General features: G+C 45.7%; 2 protein-coding genes across 2 annotated transcripts; both read right to left on the bottom strand.

Annotated features, from left to right (window-relative positions):
* Positions 1,972 to 3,420, bottom strand: LOC8066610 (transcription factor RAX2). Its single transcript, XM_002454978.2, has 3 exons — positions 3,123 to 3,420; positions 2,853 to 2,982; positions 1,972 to 2,763 (listed from the first exon to the last, which is right to left on the bottom strand). The coding sequence occupies exons 1-3, from the start codon at positions 3,256 to 3,258 to the stop codon at positions 2,292 to 2,294; spliced, it is 738 nt and encodes a 245-aa protein (XP_002455023.1). The 5' UTR covers positions 3,259 to 3,420; the 3' UTR covers positions 1,972 to 2,291.
* Positions 13,741 to 15,763, bottom strand: LOC8066609 (zinc finger CCCH domain-containing protein 2). The gene has a single exon (XM_002454977.2). The coding sequence runs from the start codon at positions 15,622 to 15,624 to the stop codon at positions 14,485 to 14,487; it is 1,140 nt and encodes a 379-aa protein (XP_002455022.2). The 5' UTR covers positions 15,625 to 15,763; the 3' UTR covers positions 13,741 to 14,484.

Below are 18,414 nucleotides of genomic sequence, written 5' to 3'. Positions count from 1 at the left end.
AGATGCACCTAAAATTTTAAAAGTTTACAAGATTCCTCATCACATCGATTCTTACACATGCATGAAGCATTAAATAAAAATAAAAAAATACACTAATTACACAGTTTATTTGTAAATCACAAACAAATTTTTTAAACCTAGTTAGTCCATAGTTAAACAATGTTTGTCAAATAAAAACGAAAATAGTACAGTGTCAAACTTTAAAATGTTTTTTCATCTACACAAGGCCAAAGGAACGTGCTTTTTTATTTGCAATGACCGTGTTCTGCAAAGCGCAGAGGAGTATGCAGACGGTGATAGTATTCGTTGGGATACTCGCACACCGATCCTCGCAGCAACAAAAGAAAAAGCAACAGCAGCTTCAATTGGCTTTTCTTTGGCTCCGGCGAGGACTGGACTGGCCGCCACGGGCAGGCAGCCGGCAGGAGTGCACGGAGGGGCAGAGCAGCGGCCGGCGCAACCGATTCTCTGCCGGACTGCCAGACCGCCACGGTCGCGCGCAACGGCCGGCCGGCCACAAAAGCATTCTGAATGCAGAGAGTAAACAGTAGTACCAGCAGTAGCAACAGACTGCAGCAGAGGCATCTCATCATCGTCGTCTCTTTTTTTATGTATCCAATGCACCAAGAAGCCACCAATCCTCTCATGTACTGTATGGCTTGCCTAGTGCCTACTGATGTTTCTGGTTTATCTCAAGTTGGCTTCTGATGTTTATCCAAGAGATCAAGACTAGTGGATGCATTGACCAGGGAGGGAGTAGAAAAATTCAAACTTTTTTTGTTTTTGAGCATACAGAAAATTTCAAACTTAGGAGTAAGCAAATGACCGTGTGCTTATTCAAAGTCCTTCGGTACATGCGAATGCGATGCTCTCTTTCTTGCCTGCTCATGTCAGCTGATGCGACCATATAATTCCTTGACGGGTCATGCCAAATGTAGGTCATTATCCTCGCAAAAAAAATAATGCAGGTCATTAGGATATACAGTAGCCCTAATCATCTCGCTGTTGCATTGTTTCATCAGCCACATGCGCTTCATCTGTCCCTCTCTCTCTCTCTCTCTCTCTCTTCTTTTTTTTTTTGATAAGTTTCATCTGTCCTTTTGCAGTTGCACGGGCCCCACCCCCGTGCATCCAGTTTCAATCTGTTCTTGTTCTCCCTCCGGTGGCCCCTTCCTGATTTTTCAGGCCCTATGAGGACAGAGACGGAGGACGCCTTGTGATCTCTTTATCATCACGCAGGAAAGCGAATCTCCGTACCCATTATGGACCCTGATCCTTTTTCACCACCAGCCCAGAGACAGGGAGTAGTATTGAGCAGGTCACTGCACCATCCAACATGCGAATTCGTGCTAATAAGAAATTGACACCGCCATTCATCACTGATCTAGCTACTGATCTGAATATCTGATTCGTTCACGCCAGTATGCCAGGCATCACACAGCACTAGAAAGAACGTAACTGACAGTGTGCAAGTGCTTGGGTAAATTAACTGGACAGCTACACGCTGGCCGGGAAGAAGAACGACTCAACGAGGTGAATTTGAGCGTCGTCCGTCCATGGTGCCCGGAAACTGAAGCTTGCTTGCTCCCGGGCTATCCTATCCCTCCGATCGACTGGCAAACCAGAAGCAGTCACCATTTTCAGACGGGAACGGACAGGAAGTTAGGCCATCCTCAATGAGAGTTTCATGACACAGTTTCCAACACATCAATATTTTGGAAACAGTACATAGAAGTTTCACGCAGATGAAATTCTCTCTACTCTCATGAAACTCTTATCATCTCGCTCTTCATTAATATAGCGTCACATCAGCATATTTAATATGCATGAAACTCTAATGAAACCCCATTGAGACTGGCCTTAGCGATCCTGGACTAAAGAACCAATAATCTTACAGAAATTTGAAAATTTTCCCCCATTTATGGAGTAGCACTGAAATATTTTCAAACCAAACGAGTTAATATATATATATAGGCACGCAAGAACATCATGCTTTTTTTTTCATCAAGAAGACTAGAGCACTGCATCGCATGTATGTGAGAACAGAATTAAGCAACTACGAGTAGCACATTTTCAATCACAGATAGTAGTTTTTTTCTTTCACCGATCACCGATGGAAATGTTAATTTCGGCAGAAATTTTCCGTGAAGACAAAACGCGGGTTTTCATGCAGCGTCTGATCACGAAGCGACGACCCCGACTCCCGAGAACATGCAACATGGTACTACCAATCTACCGCTACTCTGTCGTTGGAACGATCGACGACGACGACGTACGCATGAAGAAGCTAGCTATACCGGCGACAAGCTCGAGTCGAGAGGGTAGTAGTAGCCGCCGGGTAGCTTGAGCTGGTCGGCGGCGGCGACGGCGCCGAGGTCGGGGCCCGCGCAGAAGTCCAGCAGGAAGAGGGACACTTCGCTGGCGCCGTTGTCCGCCGTGGACCAGTTGGAGGCCGACGACGCCGCGGAGGCGGCCGAGGTGGAGCCGTCGGCGGCGGCGAACGGGTCACCGAGCGCCGGCGCCAGGAAGTCGTCGTAGGTGTACGCCTCGGTCTTCACGGTCGGTATGGCGAGCGATGGGAACAGTGACGACGCGGAAACGTGTGCGGTACGGGAAGCAGGCGCGGGTGCCGGCAGCCGGGCGTGGGGTGGCGGCGAGGAGGTGGCCGCGGCGGCGAGGAGGCGCTTCTTGAGCTTGGTGTTCCAGTGGTTCTTGACGTCGTTGTCCGTCCTCCCCTCCATCTGCGAGGCTATCAGCGACCACCTGGCGTGGAGCAGTCAAAGAGATGCTTGGGCACGGCATGGCATCAAGAAATTGAAGAAAGATGGAAGAGGAGGAGTTCGTCTACTCACTTGCTCCCGAGCTGGGTGTAGAGGGACAAGATGACGGCGTCCTCCTCGGCGGTGAAGCCGCCGTGGCGGATGTCGGGGCGGAGGTAGTTGAGCCAGCGCAGCCTGCAGCTCTTGCCGCACCTCTTGAGCCCTGCATGCGACGCGCCGGCCGGCAACGCAGCAACCCGTCGTCAGTGCATGCTACTAGTACTATGGCACGCAGGTACCAGCAGTTGAGAGAGGAGGAAGGAGGAGGAGGGGGTGAAGTCGCTGGCTCGATCGATCACTCACCGGCTTTCTTGGGCATGGCGATCCAGTTGCCGCCGCTGCCGTGGCGCTGGACGTAGCTCCGCAGCGCCTCGTCCTCCTCCGGCGACCACGGGCCCCGCTTCACGGCCGCCCTGTCGCAGCACGGCGTCCGTCCCATGGGCGACACCCGGGCACCCCGGCCACTCCTCCTATCTGCTACTGCTAGCACAAGCAGCCGGCCGGCAAGAAGACTAGAGGAGGCCTGCGCGCGACTGGCAGTTGTGGTGCAGCCTGTACTTGTACCTGTCCTGCGTTCGTTGGAGCATCCATCCGTCGGTCCCAGCCCCTGTTTTCTCTACTAGGGCCTTGTTTAGTTCCGAAAACTGAAAAATTTGTTTGTGACAAATATTATTCAATTATGGACTAACTAAGATCAAAAGATGCAGTCGTACGTGCAGAGCGAGTCTGGGCCGGGGAGGGCGTGTCGGGGAAAAAAGACGTGTGGACTGGCCGATCTCGCAGCGTTGTTTCCCGTTTCGAAATGGATTCGCCTTCCCCTGTCTCTGTCTGCTTGCCGGGCCTGTTTTCTGCCGGTTTCAGTTTCACAAACGGCTCTTGCAGGTGCAGCCGTGCAGGGCGATCAGGGTTTCAGGATTCACCCACCAGGAGTATGTACGTACAGTGTCACGCACGGGACGGGACGGGACGGGACTGGACTCCACAAAACACCTAAAGGCAAAGAGCTGCAACGTTACGAACTTGTTTAGTGTTTTTGGTGGCGAAAAGAGACTAAAAGAGACATGGTGTTTGGTTCCAAATTAACTAAAATGTGAGATTTAGGCTCATTTAATTTGGTGACTTTGGCTAAAGCCCATTTAGTCTGTTTAATCAAACTGACATTCCTTTTTGTTACAAGAACACAAAGTGTTGTCTCAAGGGGAAAAGTGTTTAGGCAAGTTTTAATTTTTTTTTTTTAAAAAAAAAGTGTTCAAGCCTTTGTAAATTTGTAACATTCCTTTTTGTTTTGTTGTAGGAAAAGATGGCAGTGACTGTGAACCTTATTGCAATAGAAAATGTGTTGTCACTGCACGTCTGGACGATGCTAGTAATCCAAGGGCGGGATGGTTTTAGTGTACGGAATCAAATAGAGTACTAGCCTTTATTCCAGAGTAATTGACAACTTGGGTTTTACTTTCTGCGAGCCTTGACAAACCGTGTTTGTTTGGTTAAATAAAGCGACAAAATATCAGCAGATTCTTTTTTTTTAATCAAAAGCACACCGGCATGCTATGCATTTCCGGCTGACTACGTAAACATTTGTGCAAAATACGAGCAGTCAAATTGAAAGGTTGGTACTTGAGGGGTACTAGTACGTATACACCAGTTCTACAAAAAAGATGCAATTCTAACTCTATATTTAATCCAAGTTTCTAATGATGCTCATTGTTTCGTATCATAGATATTATTAATATATTTTATAAATTTAATAAAACTTAAATAAATAAATAACTTGGCACGGTATGATATTTGGCGCATGCATGTTTGGGGACCGTGGCACGGCCCAAGTGCCTGCAGGCTGCTCACTTCCTGCGCCTCAACCGGCCGGCAGGCACTGCTGCGAGTCCAGAGTAGTACCCGATACTGTCGTCATGGTCTGAACTCTGACCGTTCGATGCTCCGTGTCCACTGTCCAGTGTCCTCCTTGTTTGTTTGTATAGTCCATAACAGAAAATAGTGTTTACTGATTTATTATAAAAAAAACTGCTAAAATACCTAGCAGATTTACTCCCTCTGTCCTACAAATATTTATACATTTATAATTTAATTTTTCCCCAAAAATAACGAGCACCTAGGTACCAGATCTGCTGCTCCGTACGAGCAGTAGTCCTGCATCGTTCCTAACCACAAGTTTAGGCCTTGTTAAATTCTAAATTTTATTGCAAAATAAATATTATAACATATTCGTTTGTATTTGATAAATATTGTCTATCCATAGACTAACTAAATTTAAAAGATTCATCTCATAAATTACAGATAAATTGTCTAATTAATTATTTATTTTATTTATATTTAATGCTCCATACATAATTTGATGTAATGAAGAATTTGAAAAAAAAAATTGCAATTTTTTTTGAGAACTAAATAAGGCCTTAATTGACGTGTGAGACTAAAGAACGAAAACTTGTGAGAAAAAAATAGGAAAAAATTGATGAAGGCTCTAAACACGTTTTCGGCCTTGTTTAGCTTTGATAATTTTTTAAATTTTTGGTACGATAACACTTTCGTTTTTGTTTGACATTTATTGTCTAATTATAAACTGAGTAGCCTCAAACTCAAAATATTTATCTCGCAATTAACAGGTAAATTATGTAATTTATTTTTGTTTTCGATTATATTTAATATTCAATGCATATATCGTAAAATTCGATATGACGAAAAATTTTGAAAAGTTTTTGTTTTTTGAGTGAACAGACAAGACCTTCATCGCACGGTTTTGCAACGACACACTAGCAAGGCCCCAAGTGCAGACAACCAGACACAAACAATGAAGCAAACGACTTTTAGCACCAAACTGACTAACCAGGTACGATCGAGAGTGTTTCATCAGCTAATCGAAGTAGTATGTGATTCCTTTCGAACGAACAAAGTATGGGATTCTTTTAGTATTTGGAATGATTACAGCGATCTGAAAGATAATTTCCAAATGACTACAGCCTACTAGTCATTTCAGGCACCAAGCCGTGTGATTTAATAATTTACTTCCTCTGACATGTAATAAAGTGCATTCTAGACATCTTAAGACAAATTCAAAGAGAACATAAAAGACGCATGTATTCTCGCTTTATTTTTCTAATCAGACCTTATAATCAACTTGATTAATGGTGATTGCTGATAAATAGAAAGTATTTAATGTAAAATTAAGTTTTGTCCTGTAGAATGCATTATATTTGAGGAATAAATTTTGAGTGTTAGAATGAAAGGGAGTACTACTCTGAATTACTTCCTTCTTCCTCCATCTCCAAAGTAGATTAATTTTCAAGAGTTATCATAAATCCTTTTTTTGTTTAACTGAATTTGTAGGCACTAATATTATTCACCCTAAACGCGCATATAATGAAAATATACTTAATAGTATATCTGATCTAAAGATTTTAAGTTGGCATTCTATTTCGATAAATTACATTAAACTTCAAAAAAAACTTAAGATAATTTTACAAGTTGATTTATTAGAGATGAAATTGGGTATGGAACCGACCATCATTGCGGTTCTCTATCTATGTCTCATCTCATCTCGTCAAATGGATAAAAGATAGAAATGATCAACTTTGGCCCATGAAAAATATTGAATAGGATTAGGTGGAATTTAACATAGGCCCGAACATTGGAACCCCTTTTAGGATCCTGAGGCCCAACTACACACTAGATCGGGTGAGGAGGAGAGCGAGATGTCCTCCTCTTTCGATGTTTAGGCCCTGGACATGGTGTCCTCGTGTATATGTGGGCCAGCCTAATGGCAAGGGTCCTGAACATTAGGCCGTGAACTGCACGCCGCAGCACTTTAGGCCTTGTTCAGTTCGCAAAAACGGGTGAAAAACGGCACTGTAGCACTTTCGTTTTTATTTGACAAATATTGTCTAATTATAGAGTAAGTAGGCTCAAAAGATTCATCTCGTGGTTTACAGATGAACTGTGCAAATAGTTTTTGTTTTCATGTATATTTAATGCTCCATGCATGTGCCGCAAGATTCGATGTGACGGAGAATCTTGAAAAATTTTACGAACTAAACAAGGCCTTAGGCCTGGTTGGTGTTTGGGCTTGGGGAATTTAGGCGACCACACTGGTCGCCTATTTGAGTTTGCGTTAAAAAGACCAGTACCTGCACAAGAGGTGCAGCGGCATGAGATTGATGCTTTGTGGTGCCACACAAGAGACGCACCGAAACATGGCTCGACTGAATCGTGTGTAAGGCCTTATTTAGTTCTATTTTTTTTTGATAAAATGAGCATCGTAATATTTTTCATTTATATTTGATAAATATTGTCCAATTATGAATTAACTACGTTTAAAAGATTTGTCTCGTAAATTACACGCAAATTGTGTAATTAATTATTATTGTTATATCTATATTTAATGTTTTATGCATATGTCGTAAGATTCGATGTGACGAGAAATCTAAAAAATTTGGCAACATTTTTTGGAAACTAAACTAGTTCCAAAAAAATTTGGGAAAATGGACACCGTAGTATTTTCGTTTGTATGTAACAAATATTGTCCAATTATAGACTAACTAGGTTTAAAAGATCCATCTTACAAATCACAGACAAACTGTGTAATTAGTTTTTGTTTTCGTCTATATTTAGTGCTCTATACATATGTCCAAAGATTCGATGTGACAAAAATCTTGAAAAAATTGGATTTTGGGGAGAAACTAAACAAGGCCTAAGGCAAATGGTTATATTGTATCTTATCTCCAATAATCATCACCTAAAATACAAGACCCATTTATCCTTTGAGTAGCGCTATAGGTAAAAGGTTCCATACCTATTTTTAGTCTTCTCCAGCAACGAGACCTAAAAGAAAACACTCTATGCATATGGGTCTTGAGGAGAGAGAATACCCAAATTTGGGTTATGACTCTCCTGATAACTAAAATAGGTTTTCTGTATAGGTACTCTGTCGGAGGCTATAGGTATTGGATTGAAGATCTATTTTAGAATTAGGTTTTCAAATGGGTCTCCTATAGAAGACACGGTGGTGTAAGTGGGTAACGTATAATTTTAGATACCGTAGCATATTTATTTGTATTTGTTAATTATTGTCAAATTATAGACTAGCTAGGTTTAAAAATTTATTTTATAAATTATAGATAATATTTTTCTATGTCTTATATAATTAGTTATTATGTTTATCTATATATTATACCACAAAATTTATTGTGATAAAAAATATTAAAAAGTTTTTGTTTTTTCGGTGGAACTAAAACAAGAACTCGAGTAGGAGTAGTGCTCGTTGCTGTACCGCGGAGCAAGGGGAAGTAGTAGACAGCTTCCGCAGATGTATTACCAATCCGACGCGACGCTAGCTCGACGACCTGTTTTTGGTTGCGGGTGCAGTTCCGAGAAAGGGACGGACCACAGATCTTGGATTTGATAGAAGGCGACTGCACAACACAGAGCAACACAATCGACTGACGCCGCCTGACCGGAGTGGTTGTCCCACTGTGAATGGATTGGATCACCGGGCGTGGCAACAGGGCAACGGGGCAATGAGGTACTGTAGTGTACTGATACATGTCGAGTGATCAGAATAGCAAAGACTTGTGCAGTACGAGTCCTTGGCCTTGTTTGTTCTAAATTTTTTTTATATTCTTTAGACGCATGTATGAAGTTGCACAGTTTGATCGGAATTGACGAGACGAAGCTTTTAGTCCTAGTTAGTTTATGATTAGATAATATTGGGCCTTGTTTAGTTTCTCAAAAATTTTACAAAATTTTTCAGATTACCCGTCACATCAAATCTTTAGACATATGCATGAAGTATTAAATATAGATGAAAGTAAAAACTAATTGCACAGTTTGGTCGAAATTGACGAGACGAATCTTTTGAGCCTAGTTGGTCTATAATTGGACAATATTTGTCAAATACAAACAAAAATGTTACTATTTATATTTTGCAAAAATTTTTAGAACTAAACAAGGCCCAAATACAAACGAAAATGCTACAATGTCTATTTTTCAAAAAAAATTTGGAACTTTACTTCAGATTCTCTGTCACATCGAATCTTGCGGCACATGTATAAAGCATTAAATATTGATAAAAAAGGTAACTAATTACACAGTTTTGTATGTAATTTGCGAGACGAATCTTTTAAGCCTAGTTAGCCTACAATTAGACAATATTTAAAAAATACAAAAGAAACTGTTACTGTTTACATTTTGTAAAAAAATTTGCAAGGCCTTATTTTCGATGAATCGCTGCCAGCTGCCACACACGCAGCAAGTGCGCTCGCACCACACCATGCATGCACCGAGCCGCTCCGGGCCGTACCTGTTGTGGTACCATCCGTCCGTTACGGACGCCGTACGCGGCCACGGCCACGTGACCCGGTGCGGCGCAGCAGGAGATGCACCAGCGCTCGCTCGCCCGCCCGCCACAACGGCACAACCTTATCCGCTCCTACTACACTTGTGACCCCACTCTCCACAGAGAGATTTTTTCCCTTTTGTGTTTTGTCCTCGATGGACGACGTCGACCATGGGCCATGCACGCACCTCTCGTGCTGTGCTCCGTACAGGGGCCGTCCTCTGCCCCACTGCGGAGCGGCCCCACCAGCGCTTGGGAAGTACTGTACCTCCTGCCGGGCGCCGGGCGGGCAGATATTTGCGCGCGCCACCACCAACGTGGCGGCCTAACCCGTTCGGTGATTCCGTCGCCGGGCGGGCAGATATTTGCGCGTCCGTTCGTCTCCGTTTAAGAAGGTACCAGCACTTTCCATCGGTGCCGTCGCTCTCGCTCGCCGGCGGTCCCGCCCCGTTCTTCTTTTTTTTTTTTCGCTCGCTACGCCAACGCCAATGCCCACCACCCGCGGCGCCATCCATTGAATCTGTCCCTGCGTCGGCCGCGGTCGATGTCGATGTCGATCCATGGCCCTGTGTCGCCGTCGTCGACCTCCTGCGAGCCAGCTGGAGAGGGCTATCCGTCTTCCACGCACGGGTCGGCTTCTTCTTTACCGTGGTTACCATACCTACCCTACCAACTGCCTGTTGCAAGGAAATGAACTGAGCATGACTGAAGTTTTACTACTCGGAGCGAGCGAGCGGTGGCTCTTGCGATTTTTTGTCCCGGCCCTGCACGGCGTGGCGGCCCGGAAAGCGCGGCTGTCGTGTAGCCATGAGAAGGTAGAAAGATTTTTTCATTTCCTCGGGTGACCGCGACGTGCCATACGGTACCCGTGCCGTGCGCGGACCAGCGGATGCTCATGCATGTGGGAGGGTGGATACTGGAACTGGATAACCACCGTGACTCAGGCCGGTGCACGCATCGCCTCGCTAGACCCGGTCCTGACGGGAGAGCCATCGCCCTGCTCTGGAGACTGCAGTGCCCATCGCGACCCCGGACGTGCAGGTCTAGCTTGTCGGATATCTAGGAGTCAACGAGCCGGTTCAGTTCACGGCCTCAAGGTTCTCTACGTTGCTACTAGTCGGGGGAAAAAAACTAAGCCTTGTTTGTTTGGATGTTGTCGGATTCACTTCAATCCATGTGGGTTGGTGTGGATTGAGGTAGAATTTAGTTCAAATTTCATTCAAATCCACCTCAATATACTACATCCAAACAAGGTCTCAAGGTTGCTACTGGCTCTAGAGACGTGAGATTTTGCTCGTCCGTGCAGCCACCTTACCTGAGGTAAGCACGTTCCTGAGCGATGGATCCAAACACCCATGGCATGCGAACTGCGTAGTAGAGTACGCGGGCAGCCCTCTCCGTCGCTCGCTTTCTCATCCTTTCGCTGCGATTTTCTCCTGTACAGGTGATTAACGTCTTGACAAGTGTGGAGGTGGGGTGGGGGGGTAGGGCCTCTGCTGCTTGTATCGATGATATCCTCTGCCGCTCTGCGCCTGAAGCGTCTGCATCTGGTCACGAAATCGGAGGACCGTGGATGCAGTGCAGGCATGCAGCAAAAGATAGCACTGCCGCTAGATCTCATGGTTCATGCATTGTACTACATCACGCCAGTGCTCTTTACTCCGATCCCTTCATCACACCGGCGCTCTTAACTCCATTCATCACACCGGGCGGCCTCGTCAGAGATGAGAGACAATAATGACTGCTAAATTCATCAGAAAATAGAGACAACAGGCTGCGGAAAAAAAAAGAGAGTGTAAGGCCTTGTTCAGTTCACCCAAAACCCTAAAATTTTTCAAAATTCTCCGTCACATCGAATTTTGCGGTACATGCAATAAGCGTTAAATATAGATGAAAATAAAAACTAATTACACAGTTTGCCTGTAAACCACGAGATGAATCTTTTGAGTCTAGTTACTCCATAATTTGATAATATTTGTTAAATAAAAACGAAAGTGCTACAGTATCCAAATCAAAAAATTTTGCTAACTAAACAAGGCCTAAGGCCTTGGCCTTGTTTAGATTCGAAATCTTTTTGGATTTCGGCACGGTAGTACTTTCGTTTGTTTGTAGACTAACTTTGATCAAAAGTTTCGTCTCACGATTTACAGGTAAACTGTGTAATTAGTTTTTGTTTTCGTCTATATTTAGTGCTTCATGGATATGCCACAAGATTCGATATAATGGGAAATCTTGAATTTTTTTTTGATTTCGGTGGAAACTAAACAAGGCCCTTGTTTAGTTCACGATTTTTTCAGACTTTAGCTATTGTAGCACTTTCATTTATATTTAAAATTTTTTGTCCAATCGTGGATTAATAAGGATCAGAAGATTCGTGTCACAAATTATAGACAAATTCAGACTTTAGCTATTGTAGCACTTTCATTTGTATTTAAAACTTTTTGTCCGTGGATTAATTAGGATCACAAGATTCGTGTCACAAATTATAGACAAATTGTGCATAGATTTATTTTTGTTTATATTTAAGGGGGTGTTTGGTTGTGGTTGTTAAAGTTTAACAAGTATTGAAACTTTTTCGTTTTATTTGACAATTAGTGTCCAATCATGGACAAATTAGACTCCACAAATTTGTCTCGCAAATTACTCTCTAACCATGTTTTTAGTTTTAAAAATAATCTACATTTAATACTTTATATATGTGTCTAAATATTTGATGTGACGAACGATAAACTTTACCGCCCGTAACCGAACAGAGTCTAATACTCTATGCATGAGTCCAAAAATTTTATAGAACAAGTAATTTTAATTTTTTTTTGAGTTGTCTCGCCTTGTTTAGTTCCGAAAAGTGAAAAGTTTTCAGTAGTGTAGCATTTTCGTTTGTTTGTGACAAATATTATTCAATCATGGACTAACTAGGATCAAAAGACTCGTCTCGTGATTTATAGCTAAACTGTATAATTAGTTTTTATTTTCGTCTATATTTAATGTTTCATGCATGTGTCATAAGATTCAATGTGTCGGAGAATCTTGAAAACTTTTTGGTTCTCAGAATGAACTAAACAAGGCCTAAACCAGGCCTATAAGATAAAAAGAAGTTGTGACAGGGGCCTTGAAGACGAAAGTGAACTGTACAGTTTGCTGAAGGCACGTTTCAGAAAGACGAAAGTGAACGCCGAGGCTTCAGCAGAACACTACAAACACTTCCGTACATGTTTTTAAAGTTTAATTAACGAAGCTTATGCAAATTAGTATCAACAATTATAAAGTATCTGTAAATAGGTTCTAATCATAAAATACTTGTGATTTATGATTAATCTAATTATACTTGTGATTTAGAGATTTTTTTTGGCTCATTGGAAAGCGAGAATTGAGAAAGCACTACGAGTATTTTTCGAAAGGAATTATATAAAAAAGACAGAAAACTTGGGAGAAGGTAAAGCTAGAAAAGGATAAAACAAACAAGGCCGTCCTGTCTCACGGAACCAGACAGGCTGCTCCACACATGACACACCACCACCGCTGCGCAGATCGCGAGCCCCAGCCCCACACACACCCTCCAGCCACGCAACGCAGATCGAATCCGCAGATGCATGACGCAGTGCAGCGAACCAAACAGCAGGTTGCAAGCAATGCAATATTGCCCTGCTCCATCCAACCCCATTATAGGGCCTCCGTCCGTCGTACGCAGTGCACCGCCTGTCCGTCTATATGGCTACAGATGGGGGAGATGGCCACGCGGCCCACGCCAGCAAAGAGAACAGTGGACGCGCTGTGTGGCCGGCGTGCGTGCCGGAGAACGGGAGAAAAGTCCCCGCGATCCAGACGTCCCGTCCAAGGGAGCAGCCGAGCAGGAGGCCGGGCCGTCCGGACCGGGAGTGTTGGCTATCATTGCTCCCCTCGCCCTTGCCCATTGCTAGATCTGGCCATCTGGGTCCATCACCCCCGGCCGGGTTCGTCCCCATCGCCGTTCGGGTCCACCGATTCCCCGGCTCCGACGACGGCGACAACTCTGCGCCGCGCCATCGCCGTACTCCTGTACACGCACTGCTGCTCTACTACAGGATCGCAATGTACGAGTGGACACTTCCGAGATTTGAACGACGCGTGTACGTGTACGATGCCTCTGCTAGCGACGAACCACTCGTTTCTGTGGTGATCGGAGCTCTCTCAGAGGGCCCGAGGTGGGGAGAGACCATCTGTCTGTGCGCCCAAGGACCAGCAATCAGCTGCGTAGCGCGGCGCATGTGCAGCGGCGACCCGACAGCGACGGAGACCCGCGGCCGTGCGACGCCTCTCTTCCTTTCTTCCTCCGCCGCAGGCGGAAAACGACCGCACGGCGACTTCCGTGCCGCGGCACTCGCCGGACACCAGTCGCGCTCGCCAAAGTTTCGACGGGCACATCGCCGACACTGTTCCAACCATCAGCACTTGCACTGCGTCATTCTGGCAGTTCGCGAGTGTGAAGATTCACACTCGCGGTCTCACTCTCGCCCCAAGTCACACCACCCAGACCCAGCCACACAGAACAAGAACAAATGCTCCACAGAAGACGACAAAACACATTGATAATTAGGGCGATATTAATAATAGACATAGATTTCATTAAACCATTTACTTGAGCAAAAGATTACATGGGAAATTCACCTCCAATAGCGGGTGAATGAGATTTCAGCACCTACTACTACTACAATATTAAGTACAAAATATGCTGTAGGGAATGCTTGCTGGGTCTTGATAAAACAGATTACATTAACAAAATGGGGGTAGTAATCCACAAGCAGGTTGCAATCGCCATCTAGCCGATGCCTACTAATGCACAAACGATCAACTTGACACAACATCAAACTAGCATGCACGCTCCGTAATCACAGAAATCACCAAGCAGCGGCCGCCGTGCGCGCGGCAAATCCGGCAGTCTTCTTCGTCGTCACCACCAGCCACCGCCATGCTTCGCCTTCCTCCAACACCCTATGCCCAGAAGAGGACACAAACCACCACCTCCGCCGGCTACTACATCTACATTTTTTTTTTCTATTTTCTTGAACGGATATTTTCCGCTACCTCAAGAACCCCAAAACGGATCCACCCCACCTTCCACCACCACCACCTAGCATCCTCCGTCTACCAACCAACCGGAGAAAATTCACAGCGCGATAGATATGTACAGGGGATTAGCGGAATTAACTGGAAGCAACAAAAGCTAAACAGGGAACCATTTTTTTTCTTGATGCCATCCTTCTCTGTTACGGCTTACCACCGCCTTTCACCTCCATGCCCCCAATGACATTGCCATTGAAGCAAGAACGACCGGCAGCCGCCTCAGTTGATGAGGTCGGAGACCCACCCGACGTCAGGGCCACTGATTCCGGCGGTGGCGTCGCCGGAAACAGCGCCATCCCTGCTGAGCCGCTCGAACACCTTGGTGCGGAGGGCCCGCCCGGACTCCACCCTCTCCACAGGCTCCTCGTCGCCGCAGAAGCTGACGTCAAGCGGCTCCATGTTGGCCATGTAGCCGGAGGCGGTGGCCAGGGTTGTCGGCGTGGTTGGCAGGCTGTAGAACCCACCCGCCGTGGGCGATGCGTAGCCGACCGCGGATGCCGGGTAGCCGCCCCACCCGCCCGACGGGGACGAGTTCGCCTTGCTGAGGCGGAGCTGGCGGAGTGTGGCGAGCACGTCGTTGACGGGGGACCCCACGCCCGGCCAGGACCCGCGGCGGAACGCGGCGGCCCCGTCCGGCGACAATGGCGGGGACTCCGACGGCGGCGACTTGGGCGGCGACATGAGGGTGCTGGTCGGCGACGAGGACATGATGCTCTTGGTGCGGAAGCTCTCGACCGCCTGGCGCCGCAGCGGGGAGCCGTCGTAGGAGTCGGCGAGCGGGGAGCACGCCGCGGCGCCGCGGGGGCTGGACTGCTGATGCTGCGTGGTGGGCAGCACCCGCAGCTGGTCCGGGGTGTGGGCGAAGAAGCAGACCCGGCGGCGGCAGGCGGTGCCGTCCTTGCAGGGCTGGGTGCGGTAGCGCGCCGGGTGGAGCCAGCACTCGAAGACGCCGTGCGCGAAGTCGCAGTTGTCGCCGCGCTTGCACCCGCCCTTGCGGAAGTCCGGGCAGGCGGTGCCGGAGTAGTGGTACTTGCGCGGGTCGCGGCGGCGGGCCTTCTCCCCCGGGTGCGCGAAGGGGCACTCGGTCCAGTCGTGGCTGCGCGCGCGGGCGCAACGGCGGACCTTGAACTCGTACATGCGGAACTCGTCGCAGCCGTAGCCGTCGACGCCCGCGGCCATGGCGGCCGCGTCCTCGTCGTCCGCCTCGGCGCCAGCGGCGGCGTCGTTGCACGGCAGGTACTGGCGCAGCGCCGCGAGCAGGTACGGCGTCATCTCGTCGCCGCCGCCGACGTCGACGCCGCTCACGGGGACGTGGTGGGTCCACGGCGGCACGCTCACTCCCTCGCCCATCATCATCATGGCTAGGATCGGGTGGCTGTGTCTCCTTCCTTCCCCTCTAACTCGTCGTCTTTGGTCTACGGGAGATCTCGTGGACTCGGCTTATCTTTTGGGTGTGTAGAGAGAGCGGGGGCAGTGCGCGGGTTGGGGACGAGGGAGACGAGACCGAAGGGCTGCGCGCATATAAAGCAGCCGGTTAACCACGGTCGGGACCTCGGGCCACGAGTCGACCGCGGTTAGGTTACCGGGGTTAAGGCAGAAGGCGGAGTTCCCGCGGCCCACGATTTTGGGGTGGCCCACGGTCAGTGAGGGTTGGCTCTTGCCGGGTGGGGTCGGGGAAAGGGAGAAGGATCGCGTGATGGGCGGACGCGTGGTGGACGTGGAGGGAAGGTGTCAGGCATGCGGAGAGCGAGGTGGAGGACGGGGGCGCCCGCTTCGGGACACGTCGGGAGCTGTGGGGGGACTGCCCTACGATACTCCCCGGCAAGACGCTGACCCTTCGGTGCCGGATTGGGTTGGGTCGGGTCGGGTTCGGTCCGTCGTGGTTGGATTGGGTTGGAGTATCAGGAGTATTCCTGTAGATTCTGGAAACCTGGGGTGGAAGCTGGCCGCTGCGGGCTGGCGCCTCTGTTTTGGAGACATGCAGATGGCAGGGGCTGGGGCCCGGGGGCCAGGGAGGGAGGGAGGCCACCACGGCGCTGTTGGGTTCGTGGAATGGAACTGTGAGTTGGGTTCGGTGGCGGGTGGTGGCCTCCCCAAATCTAGGCAGGCTGCTTTTCTTTGGCGGTATACTCCTTTTGGATACGGTACGGATGGTGGGTAATTCTCGTATATCCACCGCTTTCTTTTTCTTATATATACGAGTAAGTAATTAACTGATTATTATTTAATTAATTAACGTCAGTGCAGTTTCCTCGTCGATAATTTTTTTTTTCAAATTTGAGGCGACGGAATAATTTGTGGCCCAAAATCAGCAACGAAGTACTCGCTGCGTCTCTGAATTAAATCAATTTTAGTTCTTCAAATTTGAGACAATTCTATTTAGCTACACTCGTATTACTTTAATTCATATGTACCGATGGATTGTGATAAAAATTAAAATATCTTAATTTTCTATAGTATATGTGGAGAGAGGTAAATACAAATGGAGAAAACAAGAACTGGTTCGTGCGCCATACCAGACTTGTAGCACTGCAATTTTTATACATCAGTACAAACCAGGTAGTTTGCTTGCAGCAGCAGCGGGTGTATTTTCTGTCTACTGGTACTGTACAGCTGTTGCTATAAGTCTGTTCTTCTAATAATTTTCTACTGACAAGCATAAGTCAAGCAAGCAGGGAAGAAATCACATGTTTCAGTCGAAATGGATTTTAACCTCCATATCGAAGACAAATTTTTGTACAAACTTTGGACCCATTGTTCTTAAATATATGCACGGGTTGCCTTAAAATTTTTAGAAGGAACAACAAGAGCTATGTACGCAATGGTTTCCTTAAATTTTTAAGAAGGAACAACAAGAGCTATGTACGCAATGGTTTCCTTAAATTTTTAAGAAGGAACATCAAAAGCAAGCAGTAGTTAGATGAAAACGTTTTGAGGAAACATGAGTACCTTAAAACATAGGGCTTTGTCACTGAATTCGAGTGCACTTATTTTCCTTTGTTTTTTGTTACCCTCTTTTATTTGCGGATATCTAATAACCTAGTAGACCAATATAAGTACCACGTGAACTTTTATGCTATTATGATAGATGTTTTAGTTATCAATTATTTATACAACTTCTCGTCACATATTTGTTGATTTGAGTTATTTCCTTCATTCTAAATTGTAAGTTATTATAATTTTTTATATACACACGTATATATGTTTTTGTTATGCAAATATACAAATATTGCTAAAATTATGTATTAGAAAATAGAGCGCCTTACAATTTAGAACTCAAGGAGTACATCACAAGATTAGGTTGTACCCATTCTTAATTTAGCATGTTGTAAACCAATGTATGTCCATGCTCGATTCAATTCCTAACTACATGTAATAAGCGGTATGTCACGATTTACATTTCGAGCAAGTGATTTTCATATATATGCTTTAAAAGAGTAATTTTAGAAATTTTATTCTTAACATAACAAAATCTTTATAACATTGTAACTTTCAGAATTCTTTCTAATATAGTGTTAACTAATTTAAAATGAATCATTATTTTCACGCTACACTAATTGAGGTAGTTTTCATGGCTAGTAAATTATGTAAAAAAAAAATATCCAATACAGTGGCATGCATTGTATGTGTACTATACTAGTATGTGTATTAGTCAGTATGCTCTTTTTTTCATATTTGCTCATGGAAGACTATCTAGAAATAATATGCGTGGTACTTAAGTACTTGAGGTGTATGTATTCACAGCGTTTTTTTAGAAAACGAAAAAAACCGGCCTCTGCGATCGCATTCAGCCATTCATAACGATAGACGTGTGTATTTATGCATATTCAGGGGTTGATCTACTTTATATAAAATAATGGCAGATATAGCCAACTTTGGGTTATTTTCCATAACGAGAAATGAAAAAAAATAAATTATTATATGCAAGTTTAGGTTGTGACGAAAATCTTATAACAAACTAATAGCCGTATGCATGGTACATTTTGTGGGGTTGCTAGGGAATCTTTTCTAGCACGAGTCTCGGAGTTGGAAATGATCTTTCAATACTGAAAATAGTAAGATCCATATGTGAAAACAGTGATATGATTCCAAAAGTACGTACACAGTATGTACAAGTGATGAGCTGGCCTAGTTTTTTCCCCCTTGTAT

The sequence above is a fragment of the Sorghum bicolor genome, chromosome 3 (assembly GCF_000003195.3).
Source record: "Sorghum bicolor cultivar BTx623 chromosome 3, Sorghum_bicolor_NCBIv3, whole genome shotgun sequence".
Classification (NCBI taxonomy): Eukaryota; Viridiplantae; Streptophyta; class Magnoliopsida; order Poales; family Poaceae; genus Sorghum; species Sorghum bicolor.
Note: the sequence above shows the minus strand (reverse complement) of the source record. Positions and strands in the feature narration are given on the sequence as shown.